The sequence below is a fragment of the Narcine bancroftii genome, chromosome 9, assembly GCF_036971445.1.
Source record: "Narcine bancroftii isolate sNarBan1 chromosome 9, sNarBan1.hap1, whole genome shotgun sequence".
Lineage (NCBI taxonomy): Eukaryota > Metazoa > Chordata > Chondrichthyes > Torpediniformes > Narcinidae > Narcine > Narcine bancroftii.
This window is the reverse complement of record NC_091477.1, coordinates 34,826,621-34,848,245: the sequence shown is the minus strand read 5'-3', so window position 1 is coordinate 34,848,245 and position 21,625 is coordinate 34,826,621. Positions and strand designations below refer to the sequence as shown.

General features: G+C 40.3%; 2 protein-coding genes across 2 annotated transcripts in view; one reads left to right on the top strand and one right to left on the bottom strand.

Annotated features, from left to right (window-relative positions):
* The window catches only part of pde6a (phosphodiesterase 6A, cGMP-specific, rod, alpha), a 50,011-nt gene extending 48,473 nt beyond the window's left edge, over positions 1-1,538 (top strand). The window contains exon 22 of the mRNA XM_069898773.1: positions 516-1,538. Coding sequence (XP_069754874.1) covers positions 516-574 — 59 coding nt within the window. The 3' untranslated portion in view covers positions 575-1,538. The remainder of the gene's footprint in view (positions 1-515) is intronic.
* Positions 1,539-1,707: 169 nt separating this feature from the next.
* LOC138743413 (E3 ubiquitin-protein ligase TRIM8-like) overlaps positions 1,708-21,625 on the bottom strand; it is a 41,260-nt gene continuing 21,342 nt past the window's right edge. The window contains exons 9-11 of the mRNA XM_069898774.1: positions 12,811-12,886; positions 10,758-10,813; positions 1,708-3,058 (exon numbers count right to left, since the gene is read on the bottom strand). Coding sequence (XP_069754875.1) covers positions 2,970-3,058; positions 10,758-10,813; positions 12,811-12,886 — 221 coding nt within the window. The 3' untranslated portion in view covers positions 1,708-2,969. The remainder of the gene's footprint in view (positions 3,059-10,757; positions 10,814-12,810; positions 12,887-21,625) is intronic.

The window sequence follows — 21,625 nt, the reverse complement described above, 5'->3', positions numbered from 1 at the left end:
CTAGCCTGAATTCAGAAGAATGAGATGGATCTTTCAGAAAGGGATAGATGCTATATGAGACTAGAACTAGAAGGCATAGCCTCAAGATTCAGCAGAAATTTAAGACCGATATAAGGAAGAACTGCTTTTCTAAGTGAGTAGTGAACACAGATAGATTTTTGCATTCTAAGAAAATTAAGGGGAAAGGGGACAGGGGAAAAGGCAGGTGGAGCTGAGTCCTTTGTCAAATCAGAAAGTTGGAGCAGGCTTAGCCATTCAGAATGCCTGCTCCTGCTGTTATATCTTATATTCTAATTTCTACAGACTACGCGACTTCAGCCATCCAGTGAAAGAAGGCAGTGAATATTAGTGTCACTAGAACAACAGGAAGAAAATTCATTCCATTTTACAATTAAACATTGAAAACTGGAAACAGAACCAGATTTTTTAGGCTCATGACAAGAGTTGGTTTATCACACTATGAACACTATTTGTTACAGAAAATGACATTGTTTTCATTCCTTTTAAAAATGCAGCAGCCATTGCATCACAAAAGGAACAAAGCTCTCAGTCAAAGACTTGCCGTCTCTTGTGAAGTATGGCAGGAAAACATTAAAACAAAGCGTTTGGAAGTCTTCACAGATACTTTGACTTCGACATTTGGAAAAGAGCCAATTACTTCAAAATGAATTGTATTCCTAAACATGTGAGTTATTGTGCAGTGAGCATGGCAGGTACTCTTAAAAACTAATTAGTTATACGAGTCTCATTTACATACTTATATATATGAGTAATTGGATAAAATATGAGACCTTAAATGGTTTTAGACCTTAAATTGTGGTTAAACATGATTATGTATAAATTTATGAGAATTTGGAGTCTCAGACTGAGGTGATAGATTTTGGCAATCATTTTAAGTTTATACCCCTTGTTCTGGGTTCTCATGCTAGAGGTTTACTTCTATCTATCTCACTAACTCCTATAATCACATAGATTTGATAGTTTCTCAGTCTCCAGTAATTAAGAGAATAAAAGCAGAGTCTGGTGCAGAATAAGAAGACAAATGGATTTATTGCAATACAGAGGGCTATTGGAATGTCAGACCATTAGTTTCTTGAATAGCCATGGTCTGAATTTTGTAGGATAGGGTAAATGAGGTGAGAAACAACCCTCCATCCTTACCTACTTCGTCAGTAGTCATTCTTGCTGTAACCATATCGAGCCTGCTCCTCTCATAGAAGCATGAAGAAGTCGTGCAGTAATGTCAATCATGTGCTGACCCAGAATATAATAGTTTCTTCCATGCTGTACATGAGATTTGTTCCAGAGAACGAGAGGAAAAGTTGCCTCTACAATTTATTTTTTTTTTTACTTGCATACATCCAATTTTAGATCAAGAAATGCTTTTAATTTGCATCTTATTTTTATAAAGTTTAGCTAACAAATTAAGTTGAAGTCATTTACACATAAATACTTATCCTGTGCTCTTACACTTTAATTATTAGCAAGTTGAAAGTAATTTTCAATATTAATAACTTTTACTGACCAAATAGGATTTTTATTCCATTTTAAGCAATTTAAAAAAAATCAGAAGATATTGAATAACCATTGCAATGTATAGCTAAGGATGTGAATTAGTAGAACAACTGGAACACATGTTCAGGTTTGATGCTTGACTTGGTTTTCTTCTATAAATAATAAATAAATTTTAGATTTGATGACATGAAATTTCTGGGTATTGTTGGCATTTATTATTTTACAATGGTTTTAGATGACATAAAAATAGGGACAGGCACACAATGAATGGTAGAGCTCTAGGGAGTAAATATAATTTTGTGATTCCCTGCCATATTCTAACTTTACTTCAGATTCAGAATCAGAATCAGGATTTATGGTCGTGAACAAGTCTTGAAATTCGCTGTTTTTGTGGCAGCATCACAATGCAAACATTCATATTATAACCATCTTACAACATCACTATAAAAAATACTTGTGCTTGAAAAGTAAGGCAGTGTCTTTGGTTCATTGATTATTCAGGCATCTGATGGCAGTGGGAAAAGAAGCTGTACTTGTGCCATTAAATGTCAATTTTAGGCTCCTGTATCTTTCCCCCCCCACCCCCCCAAAGGTAACAAAGTGAAAAGGGCATGGCCTGAATGGTGGGGGTCTTTGAGGATAGAGGCTACTTTTTTTTAAAGACACCGCCTCATGTAATGAATGGAGTGAGGTCTGGTGCCTGTGATGTCGCAGGCTAAGTTAACCCGCTGGAGTTTATTCTTGTCCTGGCTAACACTGCACCACACCACCCGAGAAGTCCAGGTTTTCCCCAGTGGTCTAAAAAGGGAGGTGCATTGGAATCACAGTATGTCTTTATTTTCTTCCCAGACAAAGAAATCATGTCAGGACACAAAGGTGACTCTCACTCAAAAGAGTCTGGCTGAACATTTCAGAGGATATGAAGCAGGATGTTATAAAGCAGGATGTATTGTACTTCTAGGCAACAGTGCTGGAATGGTTACTAAAGTTATATGCTGGCCTCCAGTGGAGCTTTTTAAAAATGACTCTGTGTTCTTTTGAATGTGGCAGATCCAGTATATGAATGAGGAACATGTGATAGTTTTATAGGGGCAGAGTTAGACTGTTTAAAAAATAGCATCACAAAACATCTTAAAATAAGCAATTATCAAAAAAAGAAGCTTCACCATTCAGGGTATTTGAGGAGAATTGTACCATAAAAATTCCCAACAGCAATAGCTTTCAAATTATTATCTGATACATGTTGGCTAAATTCCCACCAGAAGAGGTTTGAGAACAGATGAGAGCTAAAGCTGGAGTAACAAATCAGAAGTACAAAAAACATGAAAACATTCTTTATATCCAATAGATGTCCTGCTGTTGTGTGAGAAAGTTTTACAACAGCTGAGTTTATTAGCGAGATTTAGTTTTTCTGTTTGCCATTGCTTGGCCTCATCTGAATAATTATGCAGAATTTACTTTCTTGTATCCAAAACATCCAGGTAATCTTCATCCAGTGAATCATCCATCATATAATGCATTTCATCTGCTTCATCTTCAAACTCTGTTTTAGTGAAAAATATTCAGCATTAAAAAAAGATGTAAACTTCTTCAATTATAGAGTGATTCCAAGTACTATAATATGAGCTGTTTGATATTCTTTGGAAGTGACAGAATTCGAGCTCCTCTGTTCTAACTTCCAATGTTCCTATAAATTCGATTGCAATGACATATTTACAGAATGGTTCACCCCTAAAATCTGACAATCTGGAGTTAATTTTTCAAACCTTAGCCCAGCAGAGTAAAAGCACATAACAATGCAAGGAGTTAAACAGGAGCATCTGCAGATGTTGGGGTCAATTACAATTCACAAATGTACTGGAGAAACTCAGCAGGCCCCATGCAGCATCCAATGAAAATAAAAGGTAACAATTTTTTTTGGCTTTGAGCCCTTGGTCAAGAAAACAAGTTGTAGGTCAAGGAAAATTAATGGAGCTGATTGAGCAAATGCTCCCATGGATTGAGTACAATTTATTCTATACATTTCCAATAATCAAATGACCTAAATAAACAATGAAAGAGGTTTTGCAGCGTTTTTAAAAGATCATTGTGTATGTGTCTGCAAAATGTTGGGGTTATGTGAAATATTCATATATATAGTTCTTTGTTTTCAAATTTGTATGTGGTTCCATAAAATTTCAAATGTCACATAGATAGTGTGGTGAATGTCTGCCAAACTGCCTGTCTCCCCTCTGGCGAGCCTGGCTGTGCATTATCTCTACTGTTAAGGACACTCCCCTTGGGTATAACTGTATATGCATCTATTGTCTTTCATGATTGTACCATGAGTTTCTGTTAATAAAAGCCATGATTATTTTTTGACCACATCGTCTTTGTCTACTTCATCAATTGGCACTTCAATTTTATTAGCAGAAATGGATGCAGCACTCAAGCCCTAGCGGCTGATAATCAACCAGTCTGCCCCAAGGGCCAGAGAAATTTTCAACCACTGGATTGCTTGTTTCGATTACTACATGGCTCGAAACAATGTGGTCAATGAGGCGATAGAGTGGGGCCACCTGAACTCTCTGCTGGGTGAGGTCCCTTTCGGCGTAACGCAAGGAGCTACCACTCTGGCTATAGCCCGGGAACGTCTGACTGCTTTCTATGCAGCGCCACGGAATGTGGTACTTGCTTGACACCAGTTGCTGACTAGACGCCAGAAACCCGGGAAAAGTGATGCTGCCTATGTACTGGCTCCCGACTCACTGGCAAATGAATGTGATGTCAGGGCAGTCAATGTGCAACAACACCGCAATGCCTTGAAGCTGGATGCTTTAGTCAACGGGATTGACTCCAGTTACATCTGACAGAGGCTGCTGGAAACGGAGCCCTTAACCTACGACCGGGCAGTCACTCTAGCCAAAATACTGAGAAGTGCCATGCGGTTCAGTAAAATGCTAGAAACCGAAAAGGAAACATCCAGGAGTGCTGGAACCCCGAAGGAAAGAAAAGGGCGAACCCCTGAAAAATGCTACTTCTATGATAAGAGCTGGCACCCCAGACAGAAGTGCCTGGCTCGATTTGCTACCTGCAGCTATTGTGGGAAACTCGACCACTTTGCTAATGCATGCAAGGCGAAAAGTACTCCCACTGATAAGAAGAAGAAGCACCAAGAAAATGTGTCCTGGAGCTGCAGGAATGGAAGACAACTGTGAAAAGGGGGAATCTTCAGATGAGCAGGCTAAATCGACTTCAAGTGACAGAGAGGTGAGATCCCTTGTGATAGCTCAATTGACTCCAAAGCTTGGGGGATGTTACAGACTGGAACGGTCGACTATGAAGGAGGAGGTGAATGGAGAGACTCTTGATTGTCTAAGACTCGGGGAGTGCTGACAGCTACATCCACGAGAGAGTTGCCAGAGTCTTAAATTTGTGGAGATATCCAGCGAACCGAAAGATATTGATGGCTTGTAGTGAACTTACAAAAACTATACGGGACAAGTGCAAAGTTATTTTAAATTTGCAGGGACATTGCCTGGCTGATGTGTGGCTCTTTATTATGCTGGAGCTCTGCGCCGCTGTGGTACTGGTTAGATATTCAATCTCAGATGAACAGTGTTAAATTTCGGTGGGCCACTACCCACATTTACCACTCCCAGCGCTAGTTACTGCATTCTGTCCACATTAAAGATCAAAGCTCCCCCACCCCCCCTTTTCAGTGATTTATCCCCCGAGTGTCAGCCGATTGCCACTAAGAGCCGTTCTTACAGCAAAGAGGATCGTGAGTTTATCAAGGCCGAGACCCAGAGATGCTTAAAAAGGGAGTAATTGAACCCAGTAAGAGTCCGTGGTGAGCCCAGGTGGTAGTTGTGAAAAACCACACTAAGAAATGACTGGCTATTGACTACAGCCAGACAATCAATCGTTACACTAACCTGGATGCCTACCCCATGCCATGCATCAATGAAATGATTAATCAGATAGCGCAATACAAAGTGTACTCCACTATCGACCTCAAAGCAGCTTACCACCAAATCCCCATTAAAAAAAAGGAATGACCCTATACAGCCTTTGAGACTGATGGGGGTTATACCAGTTTAAAAGGGTACCTTTTGAAGTCACTCATGGCGTGTCAGTGTTTCAGAGGGAAATGGATAAGATTGTTAGGACATATGAGTTACAGGGTGCGTTTCCCTGTCTGGATAATATCACTATCTGTCGGAGAACACAGGTTGAGCATGACGACAACTTAAAGAAATTTTTAGCAACAGCTAAAGAACTCAACCTTACATTTAACGAGGGCAAATGTGTGTTCAACACAACAGAGCTACCCATTCTGGGCCACATTGTCCGCAAGGGTGAAATTCGCCCTGACCCGGAAAGAATGGCCCCCCTTAAGAAGTTACCACCCCCAAACTCAGTAAAAGCCCTAAAAAGATGTATGGGATTATTTTCCTATTACTGCAAATGGGTTCGGGACTACACCACGAAGGCACGCCCTCTGTTTGACACTAAATCTTTTCCTTTCTCCAATGGCCTTGAAGGCTTTCGAGAGAATTAAAGCTGATATTGCCAAAGCTGCACTCTCGTCCATTGATGAGGATGTCCCATTCCAAGTTGAAACTGATGCCTCAGATTGTGCTTTGGCAGGAACCCTTAATCAAAAGGGCAGACCTGTGGCATTCTTCTCCCGCACATTACGCAGAGCTGAACTTAAACATCCTGCCATTGAAAAAGAAGCCCAGGCTATTATTGACGCTGTTCACTACTGGAGATACTTTCTAGCCACAGAAAATTTACTCTTGTCACTGATCAGAAATCTGTAGCCTACATGTTCAGTACTAAACACAAAAGTAAAATCAAGAAAGATAAGATGGCATGCTGGCGAATAGAATTCTCAACTTATAATTATGAGATCCAGTACAGACCGGGCAGGTTAAATGATCTCTCAGATGCATTGTCACGATGGTGCTCAGCTGGAGGGGCTAAAAGAGATCCATAGCAGACTGTGCCACCCATGAGTCACGAGATTCTTTAACGACATAAGGGCTAACAACTTTCCTTACTCTCTGGAAGTCAGGAAACTGACTAAAAGCTGTCCTGTTCGCGCAGAATGCAAACCGCAATACTTCAAAGCTCCAGAGGCCACTCTCATCAAGGCAACCCGACCGTTTGAGAGGATTAGCTTAGATTTTAAAGGGCCGTTACCTTCAAACAACAAAAATGTATATTTCCTTACTGTAATTGACGAATATCCCAGGTTTCCCTTTGCGATACCCTGCCCTGATGTCTCGTCAGCATCTGACATTAAGTCACTTGACAGAATTTTCAACATTTTTGGTTTTCCCAATTACATTCATACAGATAGAGGCTTAGCATTCATGAGCGCTGAAATGCAATCAGCCCTGCTACGAAAGGGGATTACCACCAGCCGTACCACGAGTTACAACCCGCACGGCAATGGGTAGGCCGAAAGGGCGAATGCTACAGTCTGGAAGACTGTTAATCTTGCTTTAAAAACACATGGTTACCCTGTTACCCGGTGGCAGGAGGTGCTGTCTGAGGTGCTACATTCTATTCGGTCATTATTGTGTACTGCAACAAATCAAACACCTCATGAATGTATGTTTGCCTTTCCTAGGAAATCAGGAACTGTGATGGACTGGCCAGCCTGTTTATCTGAGCTTGGAACCGTGCTACTGAAGAGCTACGCTCGGGCGCATAAAACAGACTCCCTAGTCCAACCAGTTCAGCTACTGCATACTAACCCCAACTACGCTCATGTTAAATTCCCAGATGGGAGTACCCCTAAGAGATCTGGCCTTGCCTGGTTCGCCCCTTCCTTGCACCCCTACTCAGAGTGAGCCTGAGAGGTTGGACTCACCCCCCCAGCCTGTGACCCCTAGTAAACTTTCAGATAGCCATGCTGAGGCTCCACTGCCTCACGCTGGCGATTCTGGAGCAGGTCCAGAAGCCAGTCCTTCCTACACTACAGACCCAGGACCGGTACCAGTTCCCAAGGTTGCAAAGGAGCCACTTGTTTTGAGACGAAGCACCAGAATTCATAAATAACCCGATAGGCTGACATATTCATAAGACATCTCATTATATTTCGATTGCTTACTAGATAATGGCATATTTTGGCTGTTAGAGTATCTCAAGGCCAAACGTGGTATCCATGTATCGCTTGTTTCAGTCTTTCCTAGCAGCTGTCCTTTTGATTTTAACCCTTCTTCTGCCAGGGGGGTGGGGGGTGGGGGGGAGACTGTGGTGAATATCTGCCAAGCTGCCTGTTTCCCCTCTGGCGAGCCTTCCCGTACTAACATTGACTGTGCATTATCTCTACTGTTAAGGACACTCCCCTTGGATATAACTGTATATGCATCTTGTGTCTTTCATTATTGTACCATGAGTTTCTGCTAATAAAAGCCATGATTATTGTTTGACCACATAGTCTTTGTGTACTTCATCAACTGGCACTTCAGATAGATTTCTATATAAAATAATATTACCAGTTGTTAGTGGAAATATGCACTTGGAACTATCATGCAATACATAATGCAAACAAAATTAATTGGAATAAATTACTCCAAAATGAAGAGAGATTTTAACTTCTCCAAGAAGAATTGAAATTAATAGAGAATTTAATTCATGCTTGAATTAATTATTGAACTAGTGAGTTAAAAGATAGTTTTATTTATTTTACTTCCTGCACACAAGCAAACAAGTGGCTTATGAATTAAATGACTCATCCAGACCCAAAATGAAGACCACAAATACATAGATTTCTAGGATGAAAAAGTAGGTGTGTGGGTTCATAAATTCATCAATGATGCTAAGATTGGTGGAACTGTGGACAGTGTCAGGAGCTCAGACGCACAGTTGGATGGTCAGGACCAGGTGGTTAAGTCTGCGTTCGGGGCGTCAAGAGATTGGATGGCTGATACCAGGTAGTAAGTCTGTGTTCAGGGCATCAGCAATTCTACTAGGTGAGAGAATCCATGGTCAGGAGTTCAGATGGTGGGAGTCTGTGATCGGGGTGGGGGGGGGTGGGGAAGGATCCATGGTAAGGACATAAGGGGAATGGATGTGTGGGTGCCAGAGGCATTTGGAGCTTAGGTGGGAGGACAGCTGGGGCATCAAGAGCTAGGATGGGGTTGAGGAGAGAGCCCATGGTCAAGTCGTTGGGAGCTCCAGAGGACGGGCAGCAGCCGGGGGCAACAATAGAGGGGTTGACTTTTGCATGGTAGTGACTATTACATATGTACAGTTTACATACCAAATATTTTCCATCGCCATCTCCACAAAAACTACCATTGTGAGCACCAGTTTATATGATTCCTGTCTCAGCCAAGCTGCACTTTATACATTAGAGAACTACAAGCCATAGTTTGGTCACCCCTGGCAATGACATGCTGCCTTCACTGGGTGGGGCATTAAGTATAAAAATAAGGTAATGTTGCAGCTATATAAAACTTTGCTGAGGCCACACTTGGAGTATTGTGTGCAATTCTGGTTGCCCATTTGCAGGAAGGATGTGGAGACTTTGGAAAGGTACAGAACAGATTTACCAGGATGATTCCTGGATTAAAGGGCATGAGTTACAAGGAGATGTTAAAGTTAGGCTCTTTCTCTGGCACATTGGCAGCTGAGGGGTGACTAAAATTATGAGGGACATTAAATAAGGTAGGCAGTCCAAATCTTTTTCCATTGTTAAAAATATCACATCCCAAAGGAGATCCATTTAAGGTGGGGAAGAGAAGAGATATAGTTTAAAGATGTGGAGGGCAATTTGATACAGAGAGAATGGTAGGTCCCTGGAACTGTCTGCATAGATATTATTGTGTTTAAGAGGCTTCTAGATAGACACCAGGAAATAGAGAGATATGTATGTGCAAGCAGCAGAATTTTAGTTCAATTTAGGCATCATGTTGGGTGCAGACATATAGGCTGAAGGACCCATTTCTGAGCTGTACTGTTTGATGTTCTATATAAACACAGAACCTTTGATGAATGGTACATCCAAAAATAGCCCAGTAGTTTTAGGTAATTTCCCAATCTAAATTATTACAGATACTCATGATAAACCGAACATAGCAAAATGTAATGACTTCACAGTTTGATTATGATGCACTTAACAAATGACTCTGACCAAAGACTGCTAAATAGATTGCCAAGCTTTTTCAGGTCTCAAATAACAAACAAAAGAATTTGTTTTGGATCAGAACGGTCATTTAAAACACCTTAAGCAGAAGACCAGTAGGGTTTGCTGTTCCTTCAGGACAGCAGCCAACAATTCTTGGGCCTTTTGTTGCCATTAATGTGTTCAGCATGCCAGTTTAGATGCAGACCCCTCTTCACACAAAGATTATATTGACATTTACCTTGTGCTAATTTGAACCAACACTTGTGAACTTAAATTTATCCAATCATTCTGTGACAATGATTTCCACAACTTCTGTCTCATATTCTGATTTCACTGGGCACACAATGATATTTGTGGCAAATCAACAACATTCAGTATCTTGGGATGACATTGTGTAAGTGAGCGGTATGTGTGGTGCACCTGTAGACTTCCAGCCATTATTTCTGCATCTCAACTTCCATTTTAGGCCAATGGTTCTCACCTTTCTTTTCCTACTCACATATCACCTTAAATAATAGTAAAAAGACAAAACTGGAGAACCTCAGCAGGTCAAGAAGTGCTCTGAGGTAAGTAAAGGATTACATCAGGTGGTATGTGAATGGAAGTATGAGTTGGTTTAGGGCAACAAAGGAAAGCTTCAATTATCCCTTGACTGATGTGTCTCTGACTCACCTCTTAGAAACATTCTCAGCCATGAAAAAGTGTAATTCCTCCCACAAGTGGAGGTATTTCACTGGTATGAATCCTTCAGAATTTGAATGAAGTACTGCTGTGGTGATCTACTTACCAACAAGTGAACTGATTCCCAAAATGGCAGACGTGCTGTGGAAAATTGACCTTCACCCAAAACAGATTTTTATCGGGACTGATGATGTCACTTCCTGTCCATGTGACAGAAACAGTGGTGTCTGCAATCCTGGAGGTGTCAGTCTTGCACTAGACTTCACAGTATGTATACTGACTTCCTTGCAATACTTCAATTTGACAATGTGTACACTGATGTCTATTGTAGCTCAATATAGAAAACTTTGCTACATTGCCTTGCTTTTCTTTTTCAATTGATATATTTGGGAACCAGAGTAGGGAAGACAACTATTGAAAATTTTGGGAATACCTGTTTCATACACAAAGTGATCGGAAGTGGAGATGGTAGATTCATTTTCTTCATTTCTGTTTTAATTAGAAACATGATTAATATTAAGAATTTAATAGTGATTACATTTTTTTAAATAAAGTACAAAATAGGATGTTGAAGTGGTAACTTTAGGAGGATATCTTTGGTTCAGAGCTCAGTTGTGAGCTGATGAAGGAAGAATCCCAAGGAAAAGTACAGCATAAAATGGAAGGAGTTACTCAGAAAAATCATGCAGTCACAACAGGTAAATCACTTTTAGTAACAACCTTTTAGCATTTAAATTATTGCTATCATCGATGAGGAAATATTAATATAAAGACCCTTTCACTTTCATCTGAAAGTTTTCCTACACATATTTTTGTTTTGCACCTTCAGAATTAACTCACATGGAATTCAGTAACATATTGAAAGCTTCATATGGATATGGCACGAAGTGTTAAGGTTGTTGGAGGTAGAAAAAGCTAGGCTTATGGCATAGGAGATGTTATTGTGTCTTTGTTTCCAATCACAAATATTCCCACACATTTTTAACGTACAATCTTTTCCTATTGACAGGTAATATGAATGAAAGGGCAGCATGTAAGAACCCTTTACCACCATTTGTCCCTGTGGGCTCTGGGCTGCTTAGTAATATTGCTGTGTCCCTGGCAGGCTCATGGTTTGTTTCATGAGGGAAGATATATGAAACAATGTAAAGTAAATAATGCCTCCACGCATTTAGTATATCAATTAACAGTGACTATGAGGGATTGCAAGACCATGCCAGAAATGAGTTCTCCTGCCAATGACAGTTAGCTGGAAGTGTGTAGAGATGATATTTTTTGTAAGCTCTAATGTCTGCAAGCCCTGTTGCTTTTAAAGAAGAACCCACACTCTAATGTGAGATTCCACTGTGAGGCTGTTGTGCACTTGATTCTCATTCCATCTTAACAAAATAACTGAAAAGAAGAATCCTGTCTTAACCTAAAACAGTTAATAATTTTCAAAAATGAAAATGGTAAGTTTTCTGAAAATCAATAAAAGATATGAAAAATGCACAGAATAATTTTTATGCAAATATGTCAGTTTCTTATTCTGCAGCATATACTATTATCGCCACAGAACGTCCCTCAAATCCATCCCCATTGTGCCTCATGCAGCTACTCGACATTTAGCAGAGATGTGTACAGTTGTCCTACATTCAAGAAGCTGGAGAGCATCAAAGTACTACACCTGCTTACCTGAAAATGTGCCTCCACAAAAAAATAACTAGCCAGACTACCTGAAGTAGTGTGGTGCCATTCTAAGGACATCACAAACTTCTGATTATTACCATCCTGAAGAACAAAGCGAGCAGGTGCAAGGGAATAGCTCCGTCTGCTTTCTAGATCATTCAGGATCCTGATTTGGACATAAATCACCCTATTTTCATCATTGTTGGATCAAAAACATGGAGGTCCCTTGCAGTGGGAACCACCCTCATTATTACAGTGAATCTAGAAAGAAGTCTGCCAACAACTCTTCATGTGGATTAACAATTTTAAAAAGTAACTGTTTCTGCCAAAGTTCTCTTCATGAAAATCAAAGTGACCAAGGTTGTGAAGCTCCTATCTCTGCAGTGTAAATAATTCAGTTCAATGAATAGGATACTTCAAGCTTCAACTTGGCTCAAGTTGCAGCTGAGTATGTTACCAATATTAAAAACATTCCTATCCCATATTATAAGACCTCATAACAAACCAGACTTTAAAAAGAAATTTAGACATACAGCATGGTAACAGGCTATTACGGCCCACGAGACGATGCCGCCCAATTTACACCTCTGGTACGTTTCAAACAGTGGGAGGAAACCGGAGCCCCCAGGCAAAACCCATGAAGATATGGGGAGGAAGTATAAACTCCTTCCAGACAGTGCAGGATTCGAACCCTGCTCCTAATCTCTGGCACTGTAATGGCATTGTGCTAACCAATCTTGCTTCTCTCTCAATAAATAAAAATCTAGTTTAATAAGAAGTGTGTTATGATTGTAATAAACTATTAATTTTGCACTTACGTGTGATCCATTAAATGATTCTCTTCATAGTAGTCATCTAACCGAAACCTCTTCTGCATTACTTCCTGTGATATAACTTTCAAAAAAAGATTTTTAACAGTTTCACATATTCAAATACTAATAACATAAGAATTTATTTATTTTACCATTTTTACTACAAAAATAACAAATTTTAATTGAGACAAGGACTGAACAGAAAATGTTCATATGCACATCTTGTCAGGAAAATGATCAGCTTGGCTCCAATAAACATTCAAAAGCCCACATGAGAAACACATTTAATATCCTTACTTTTCTTAGAGGGGATAATTGTACATGCACTGAAGTCCAAGCAGACAATACTACTCTTTAAGGAAGAAAACCCATGCAACTTTAAAAATTCTACTGTCAATATATTTTCATGTTATTTCATCTTCAGCTAATTGACAGATGGGATGTAAGGTTGAATGGAACAATGGCTTTGCATTTTCTCTGTCATGTCTTTGTCTTAGAGCTCAAGCTCTGGTTCTGAATTACAGAAGTCTGAGAGCTGACTTAACTTCAGGTTCAGTGGTTCACATTAAGGGTCTGCTGCATGACTGAACATGAAATTAATTCCTGCTGTATTCACACAATGTGTAATATAGGAGCATATTCTCATTGTACACAACTTCTGAAATTCTGAAGAAGATTTCAATGCACCTGCCCTATAAAGCCACACCTCGACATGTGGCAAGGATGATTTTCTGATGCGATCTTTTTTAAAAAGGTCCTTCTAGCTTGCTTACATGGCTCTGTAAAACTCCATAACACTGGTTCAAGGGCAATTAGATATTGGATGACATTTATTCCTCAACTAAAAACAAGTGGTTATTTACCTAATTTTAGCAGTGGTGAACACATCACATTGCAATCTCTACCGTTTTGAGTTTTGTGTGCCCGATGGAGATGTGGGGGGGCTGGTAGTTACGGTGGGGAGCTGGCTGATGGAGGACCTCAGTTTTCTTCAGGCTGACTTCCAGGCCAAACATTTTGGCAGTTTCCGCAAAACAGGACGTCAAGCGCTGAAGAGCTGGCTCTGAATGGGCAACTTAAGCGGCATCGTCTGCAAAGATGCAAGGATCGACAACGAGATAGACAACAGACTCGCCAAGGCAAATAGCGCCTTTGGAAGACTACACAAAAGAGTCTGGAAAAACAACCAACTGAAAAACCTCACAAAGATAAGCGTATACAGAGCCGTTGTCATACCCATACTCCTGTTCGGCTCCGATTCATGGGTCCTCTATCGGCATCACCTACGGCTCTTAGAACGCTTCCACCAGCGTTGTCTCTGCTCCATCCTCAACATTCATTGGAGCGCTTTCATCCCTAACGTCGAAGTACTCGAGATGGCAGAGGTCGACAGCATCGAGTCCACGCTGCTGAAGATCCAGCTGCGCTGGGTGGGTCATGTCTCCAGAATGGAGGACCATCGCCTTCCCAAGATCGTGTTATATGGCGAGCTCTCCACTGGCCACCGTGACAGAGGTGCACCAATGAAAAGGTACAAGGACTGCCTAAAGAAATCTCTTGGTGCCTGCCACATTGATCACTGCCAGTGGGCTGATATCGCCTCAAACCGTGCATCTTGGCGCCTCACAGTTTGGCGGGCAGCAACCTCCTTTGAAGAAGACCGCAGAGCCCATCTCACTGACAAAAGGCAAAGGAGGAAAAACCCAACACCCAACCCCAACCAACCAATTTTCCCCTGCAACCACTGCAACCGTGTCTGCCTGTCCCGCATTGGACTTGTCAGCCACAAACGAGCCTGCAGCTGACGTGGACATTTACCCCCTCCATAAATTTTCGTCCGCGAAGCCAAGCCAAAGAGAGAAGAAGAGAATCTCTACCCAGCCAGGCTGTTAGGTACCCAGACAGCAACAATAGAAATTTGCCAAGACAGTATTATACTTAAGCCCCATCTATGCGCAAATATAGTCTGTGTGTGTGTGTGTGTGTGTGTGTGTGTGTGTGTGTGCGTGTGCGCGCGCGTATGTGTGTGCATGCGCGTGCCTGTGTGTGCATGTGTGTGTGTGTGTGCGCACTTGTGCGTGCGTGCGTGCATGTGTGTGCGTGTGCGTGTGCGTGTGTGTGTGCGTGTGTGCGTGTGTGCGTGTGTGCGTGTGTGTGTGTGTGTGTGTGTGTGTGTGTGTGCACGTGTGTGTGTGCATGCACAACTATCCCAAACCATTGCAGCTCAGGCACAATTCTGAAATGTCTGTTTAAAATTCAGTTTCAGAAATCCAGTGTGGACACAAAGACACTTAAATTGATGTAAACAAGTGATTACGAATGAGGTGGGATAGGTCAGATGGACAGACTGTTATAACCTCACAAACAAAGCAAGTAGCATTCACAAAGCTTCTAGAACCCTTTCATGGGTCAGTCGAAATGACCATTACAATGAGTTTTAAATGATTTCCCTTCAAAAGTGACCTTTCCTTTGGCCACACATAGCCACTTGAGCACAGTATTCCTGAAAGAGCTGCTGCTTTTGTGCCTGCTTCCATAAAAATACTCAAATAAAAATAAAAATGATCAAATAATGTGCTGTTTCTTTAATATGTTGGTCACATGGTCTCTGCATCTGTGTTCCAGGGACACTTCAATGCTCTTCAGAAGTAGCAAAAATGAGTATACGCTCTCTCAGCCTGTCACCCCACAGTCAATCTCCAAAGCTTGCAGGGCTTGCAGCTTGATTTGTTCTCTTAAAGTGACAGTCCAACTCAAATGGAAATAAAATGGGAGCACATAATAGCATTGGCTATAATGTGCTATGAGATGTCATTGGGACATGGAAAGTACAGCATATATGTCGGCTATTTTACCCCATATTAGAAATATGTTAGGCATGTTCTACATAGTTACTGGTCAATTTGACTTCCATACAATATACTCATCTAATTTAGCATGACGCAAGATTTCAAAAATAATTAGTGCAGGTCAAAAAACAAAATTATTGAAGTGGAGTGTTATGTTGTTCTGTGATTTAAGAACTTGATGTGGAAATGAATTCATGTTGAGTTTGGCTCTATATTCAATAAATTGAGTTAGGCCCATGAAATTAACCTAATATTGGCTTGAGGAAATTTTCCTCTAGAACAGATTTCACATTTATCAGTGTTCGTTAAGAAGCTGATTTTACATTTCTGCGAAGAATCTGGATAATTGTAACATCTAAAAACATCAGGCATTCTGGACATGGGATTCTAGAACAAGCACTAAGTACAGCTAAAAAATAAAAGAGAACCTGTTCAACTATTTCTTTAAAATGAAAAATGAAAAATAAATTGCTGTGTTGGAATAGGAATACTCTCCCAATTTCCTGCCTCTCTTATTTTTCTGGGATTTAGCATTGGATGGATGTTAATGAGACAAACAGCCACTTGATTTGTTTTCTTCATCTTGGCAGGCTGCCTATGAACATGCTATAATGTTGATAATTTCTCTCGATACTAATGAAAGACAACGCCATATAATGATCTTGGGGCTTCCTTGTCTGTACCTGCAGTGTATCTTCTTTGCTGTCCCATAATCTGGTGTTAATCTGGCATTTAGTTCTGCTAGTGCACAGGTCCAGCAACTCAGGCTTGATTCTGACTATAAATCGTCTCTAGCATTGGCAGGTGGCAGGAGAATTAAGAAGGGTTGATGAACATGTGAGAGAAAAATACTTGGAAATACGTGAGGGAATGGGACTAATGGATTGTTTAGGTGTGAGCAAACAGATTTGATAGGCTGAATGGTCTTTTTCTATGTCATGATGAATGATAGTTGAATGTTGAACCTCATTCAACAGGCATCTTATATATAATATAATCTTATAAATTTTACCCCCTCCATAAATCTTCGTCCGCGAAGCCAAGCCAAAGAAGATAAATACTGTAATTGCATCTGCCTTCTTCATTTCCTCTAGCAACTCATTCCAGATATTCACTGTCCTCTTGTTGATAAACCTACCCTTCAGATCTCTTTCAAATTTCTCCTCTCTCACCTTAAACCTAAGCCTGCTTGTTCTGGTCTCCCCTGCTGTGATAAAAACTCTGACTCTCTTTGTGATCTTATGTCCTACATAGTTTTATAAACTACTATAAGGTCATCCTTTAGCTTCCTCCATTCCAATGAGGATAAACCCAGTCTATCGTATCTCCACCCCTCCATTCCAGGCAGCATCCTGGAGAATCTGGGGTCTTGGTGGAATCATTCAAAATTAATATGAATAAAATAATAAGATTCTGAATAATAAGGTTTATGATCAGATATAAAAAGAAAAAAATGCAGAGAAAATGCAGAAACTAAAAACTGCAAATGACGGAAACCTGAAATAAAAACAGAAAAGGCTGACGGCACTCAACAGGTCATCTAGCATCTATGGGCAACAAAAGTGTTTCATATTTCGGATCAAAAAGCCTTCAGTAAAACTGGAAAAGTGAGGAGTTATTTATCACTGCCTGCTTTCTTATTATTGAATATTTTGTGTTCTGTTTTCAAGCTGATTAAGGACATACTTTTTCTGAATTATTAAATAAAAGTCATGAACAAATAATTCCTTCTCCATCCTTTTGTTATTTTTTATTGTCTAGTTCATGTTTTTAAAAGCATATTCAGTAGTGTGTTATTGGAGTTGTGATTCGTTAATAGTTTATGTTAGTCAATAAGAATATGTCAAAGCACTTCAGTTAAAAATTTCCCACCCCCATTTTCAGACCTATCACTAAACTTTAATGACAATTTAACGTTTTTATCTTATCACCCTCTGCAAATTATGTGGGAACACCACTCATAATGTTCATATCTGCCAGGGTAACAAAAGGAGGAAGCAATACACACCCAGCTGCCTTGGTCAGTCACGAAACTACTTCAAGTGCAATATTTGGGATACTAGGTTTATCAAGTAAATATAAAGATTAGGGTGTTAGATTCTCAATCTTCAGATTTATAACTCATTTACACCTGATTGCAGGTGGGTTTGGGGCACATTAAATAGCTGCCAACAGAAACTATGCTTGAGATTTATGTCAAAGGATGCAAGGGAAATAGACAGATTGATAATGCAAGTGTTTTTGGCACCTAGAGCTGGTATAAATTTCAAACGACCCCCTATCTCCAAGAGAAGAAATAATTGTAGGAAATAAATTGGACCATTTATTTTGGCCAGAAAAGCTTCTATAAATTGTAACAGCTCAGAGAAGCAGGGTATGGACATATTTAAAGCACAGAAATGCTGGAGGAACACAGCCAAACTCAAGCATTTTGATGTGTTTTTTACTGTAATCACAGCATCTGCAGACTTCTGTGTTTTAATTTATTTAACTTACTGACCAGAGTCTGGGTCCGCAGGGAAGGGAAGAATTTCACCCAGAACTTGATGCCAATTTGGATGATCCCATAAAAATCAAACTAGGCTAGTCATTTCCTTCAAAGTGACTTGCTCTGCAACATCCCATTGTTATTTTAAAAAAAAACAATTATATGAAGGTCAAGTACTTCATCTTTTCAACAGGATAGAGGCAAATATAAAAACAGCCTTCAACTAAGACTGGAGTTTTCTTTATATGGTTTTGTTAAGGAGTTGGCACCATGGAACACTACATTTTCAGTTTATGCACCTTCACTGAACTTAAAACCTTAGTACAATAAAATCATAGCACGAGATAGAGGAAAATGTGAGAAGTTAATTTTAATACACTGGCAAGTCTGTTAAAGGAAAATGAATAAGAAATGTAATTCCTCTATCATATATTGGGCAGATACTACTCTGCAAATATGACAATATGCACTGGTCTGGTGCTGACTGTGGCATTACTGGTGGACAGATTAGGTGTGTGAATTTTGTCTGAAGAAGTAGAACGATTCCTTACAGTGGGAACTTCAATGCCACCAGCTGCTTAATATAGGTTTTGATTTGGGTTACTTCCACCTTGCTTCTGCCACCAACTCACTGGAGTAGTAAGATTGTTCCAAAACCTCCTCAGTTAAAAGTTCAAGTTTTTTTATCATCATACAATTGTAATGTATAACTGAATGAAATGGTGTCCTTTGGTCTTTGTTGTAAAAAACATGCATACATAGCATACATATTTACAAGTGATCTATATACAGGATATATTTAAAATAAATAAATATTGTTAACCAATAGTAAGTTCTTGCAGGGATTTTTATGAATCAGTCTCACTGTCCTGCGAAGAAGCTATTTCGCAGCCTGGTGGTTCTGGATCTGAGACTCCTATATCTCTTTCCTGATGGGAGTAACTAGAAGATGCAATGCGTGAGGTGGTAGGGGTCATTAACGATTTTGTGAGCCCTCTCCAGACAATCCTGGTACTTATAAACATCTGGATAGACAGGGTCTGATCAGGAGCACTCAACATGGATTTGTGGGAGGAAGGTCATGTTTGACCAATCTGATTGAATTTTTTGAAGAGGTGACTAGGAATGTGGATGAGGGTAGCGCAGTGGATGTTGTCTATATGGACTTCAGTAAGGCCTTCGATAAGGTACCACATGGAAGGTTAGTTAGGAAGGTGCAGTCTTTAGGTATAAATTTTAAGATAGTCAAATGGATTGAACATTGGCTGAAAGGGAGAGGCCAGAGAGTGGTAGTGGATAATTGTCTGTCAGGTTGGAGGCCGGTGACCAGTGGTATGCCTCAAGGATCTGTATTGGGCCCATTGTTGTTCGTTATATACATTAATAATCTAGATGATGGGGTGGTGAATTGGATTAGTAAATATGCAGACGATACTAAGATAGGTGGAATAGTGGATAATGAAGAAGGTTTTCAAGGATTGCAGAGGGATTTGGGCTGCTTAGAAAAGTGAGCTGAAAAATGGCAGATGGAATTTAATGCTGATAAGTGTGAGGTGCTTCATTTTGGTAAGAAGAATCAGAATAGGACATACGTGGTAAATGGGAGAGCATTGAGGAATACAAAAGAGCAGAAAGATTTAGGAGTAACGGTACATCGTTCCCTGAAGGTAGAAACTCACGTGAATAGGGTGGTGAAGAAGGCTTTTAGTATGCTGGCCTTTATCAATCATTGCATGGAATGTAGGAGTTGGGAGGTGATGTTGAGATTGTATAAGACGTTGGTGCGGCCTAATTTGGAGTTCTGCGTGCAGTTCTGGTCGCCTAATTATAGGAAGGATATAAACAGAGTGGAGAGAGTGCAGAGAAGGTTTACCAGAATGTTACCTGGGTTTAAGCATCTAGAGTATAGGGAGAGATTGGACAGATTAGGTCTTTATTCTTTGAAGCGTAGAAGGTTGAGAGGGGATTTGATAGAAGTATTTAAGATTATGAAAGGGATAGACAGAGTGGATGTGGATAGACTATTTCCGTTAAGAGGAGGAAAGATTAAAACAAGAGGACATGAGTTAAGAATTAAGGGGCAGAGGTAACATGAGGGGGAACTTCTTTACTCAGAGAGTGGTAGCGGTGTGAAATGAGCTTCCGGGAGAAATAGTGGCGGCGGAGTCAATTGTATTATTTAAGAAAAGGTTGGACAGGTATATGGATGAGAAGAAGATGGAGGGTTATGGGCATTGTGCAGGGAGGTGGGACAAGAAAGGGGTGTTTGGTTCGGTGCGGACTAGAAGGGCCTAATGGCCTGTTTCCGTGCTGTAATTGTTATGTTATGTTATGTTTATGTTATGTTATCACACATCGATGGGGCTAACAATAGAATTAATGTCCTCACTAATTTGATTGAAGCTTTTTTGAACTGCTATGCGCAGTCATTATTACCCCATATATTAAACATCTTCACCTGAAGCGCATTCAGATCTCTGTGAGCCTACCCCTTTAGGACAGTCAAATGGTCTGTCATTCCAGCCTGCAATGTACTGTGCAAGTCTGTAAACTTCCTTGCAGGCATGTTCATTGTACCACACTAGTTTGTACCATGCAGCTTTGCCACTTTGAGTGGTTCATCTCCATGCAGATCAGTGAAATTAACAAGCATGAGGGTTTCAAGATCTCCAGTGATTGCATTCTTAGCCTCTTGTAGTCAAAGAAGAGTCTAAACATTCAAATCAAGCAAATCCTGTGGCTCTACAACTTACATCTGGTGACACCTACATGGCCCCGCAGATGGTCTGGAAGCTGTATCCTCCACCAGTGGTGCCACAACTGCCTGCTCTGAGGTGGCCAGTTACAATGAATGCTCGTGCAGTAGAGGGGATTGTGATATTTCTGGAGTTTGTTACGTCGCAGATCAACAGCAATGGAAATTCACCAAGACAGTATATTTCTAAAACAATATATTTATTAATAACTACTAATAATAGTTAACTTAACTTAACTCCAACTATGTGCGAATGTATATGTAGAGTTCAACTTGTGCAAAGTGAAGGGATGACATATGAATGATAAAAAGATCAGTAAATTAATTTGTTCTACCTATTGCATTAGGAGGATGGTTTTCAGAGGCCTTTCTTTTGAAGGTCAGAGATATTGGTTTTGCATCCATTTTGTTGAACTCCACGTACATGAAAGGCATTGAAAAGTGTTTTATCTGCAGTAAAGGCACGATATGAGTGAAAATAATTGTTTCCTCTTTGAAGATAAAGTAGTGGTTTGAAATGGACTTTGAGAGGAACTCAACACCCCTCTCCGTAATTAGACTTTGGACTCCCTAACAGAAAGACCACAGTCTGTCTGGGTTGGTAGCAGAATTCTGAGCATCATCACGCTGAGGACTGGTGCACTTCAAGGCTATGTGCTCAGCTCACTCCTGTTTTCACTACTGACCCACGACTACATCTCCGGATGCAGCTCCAACAGAGTCATCATT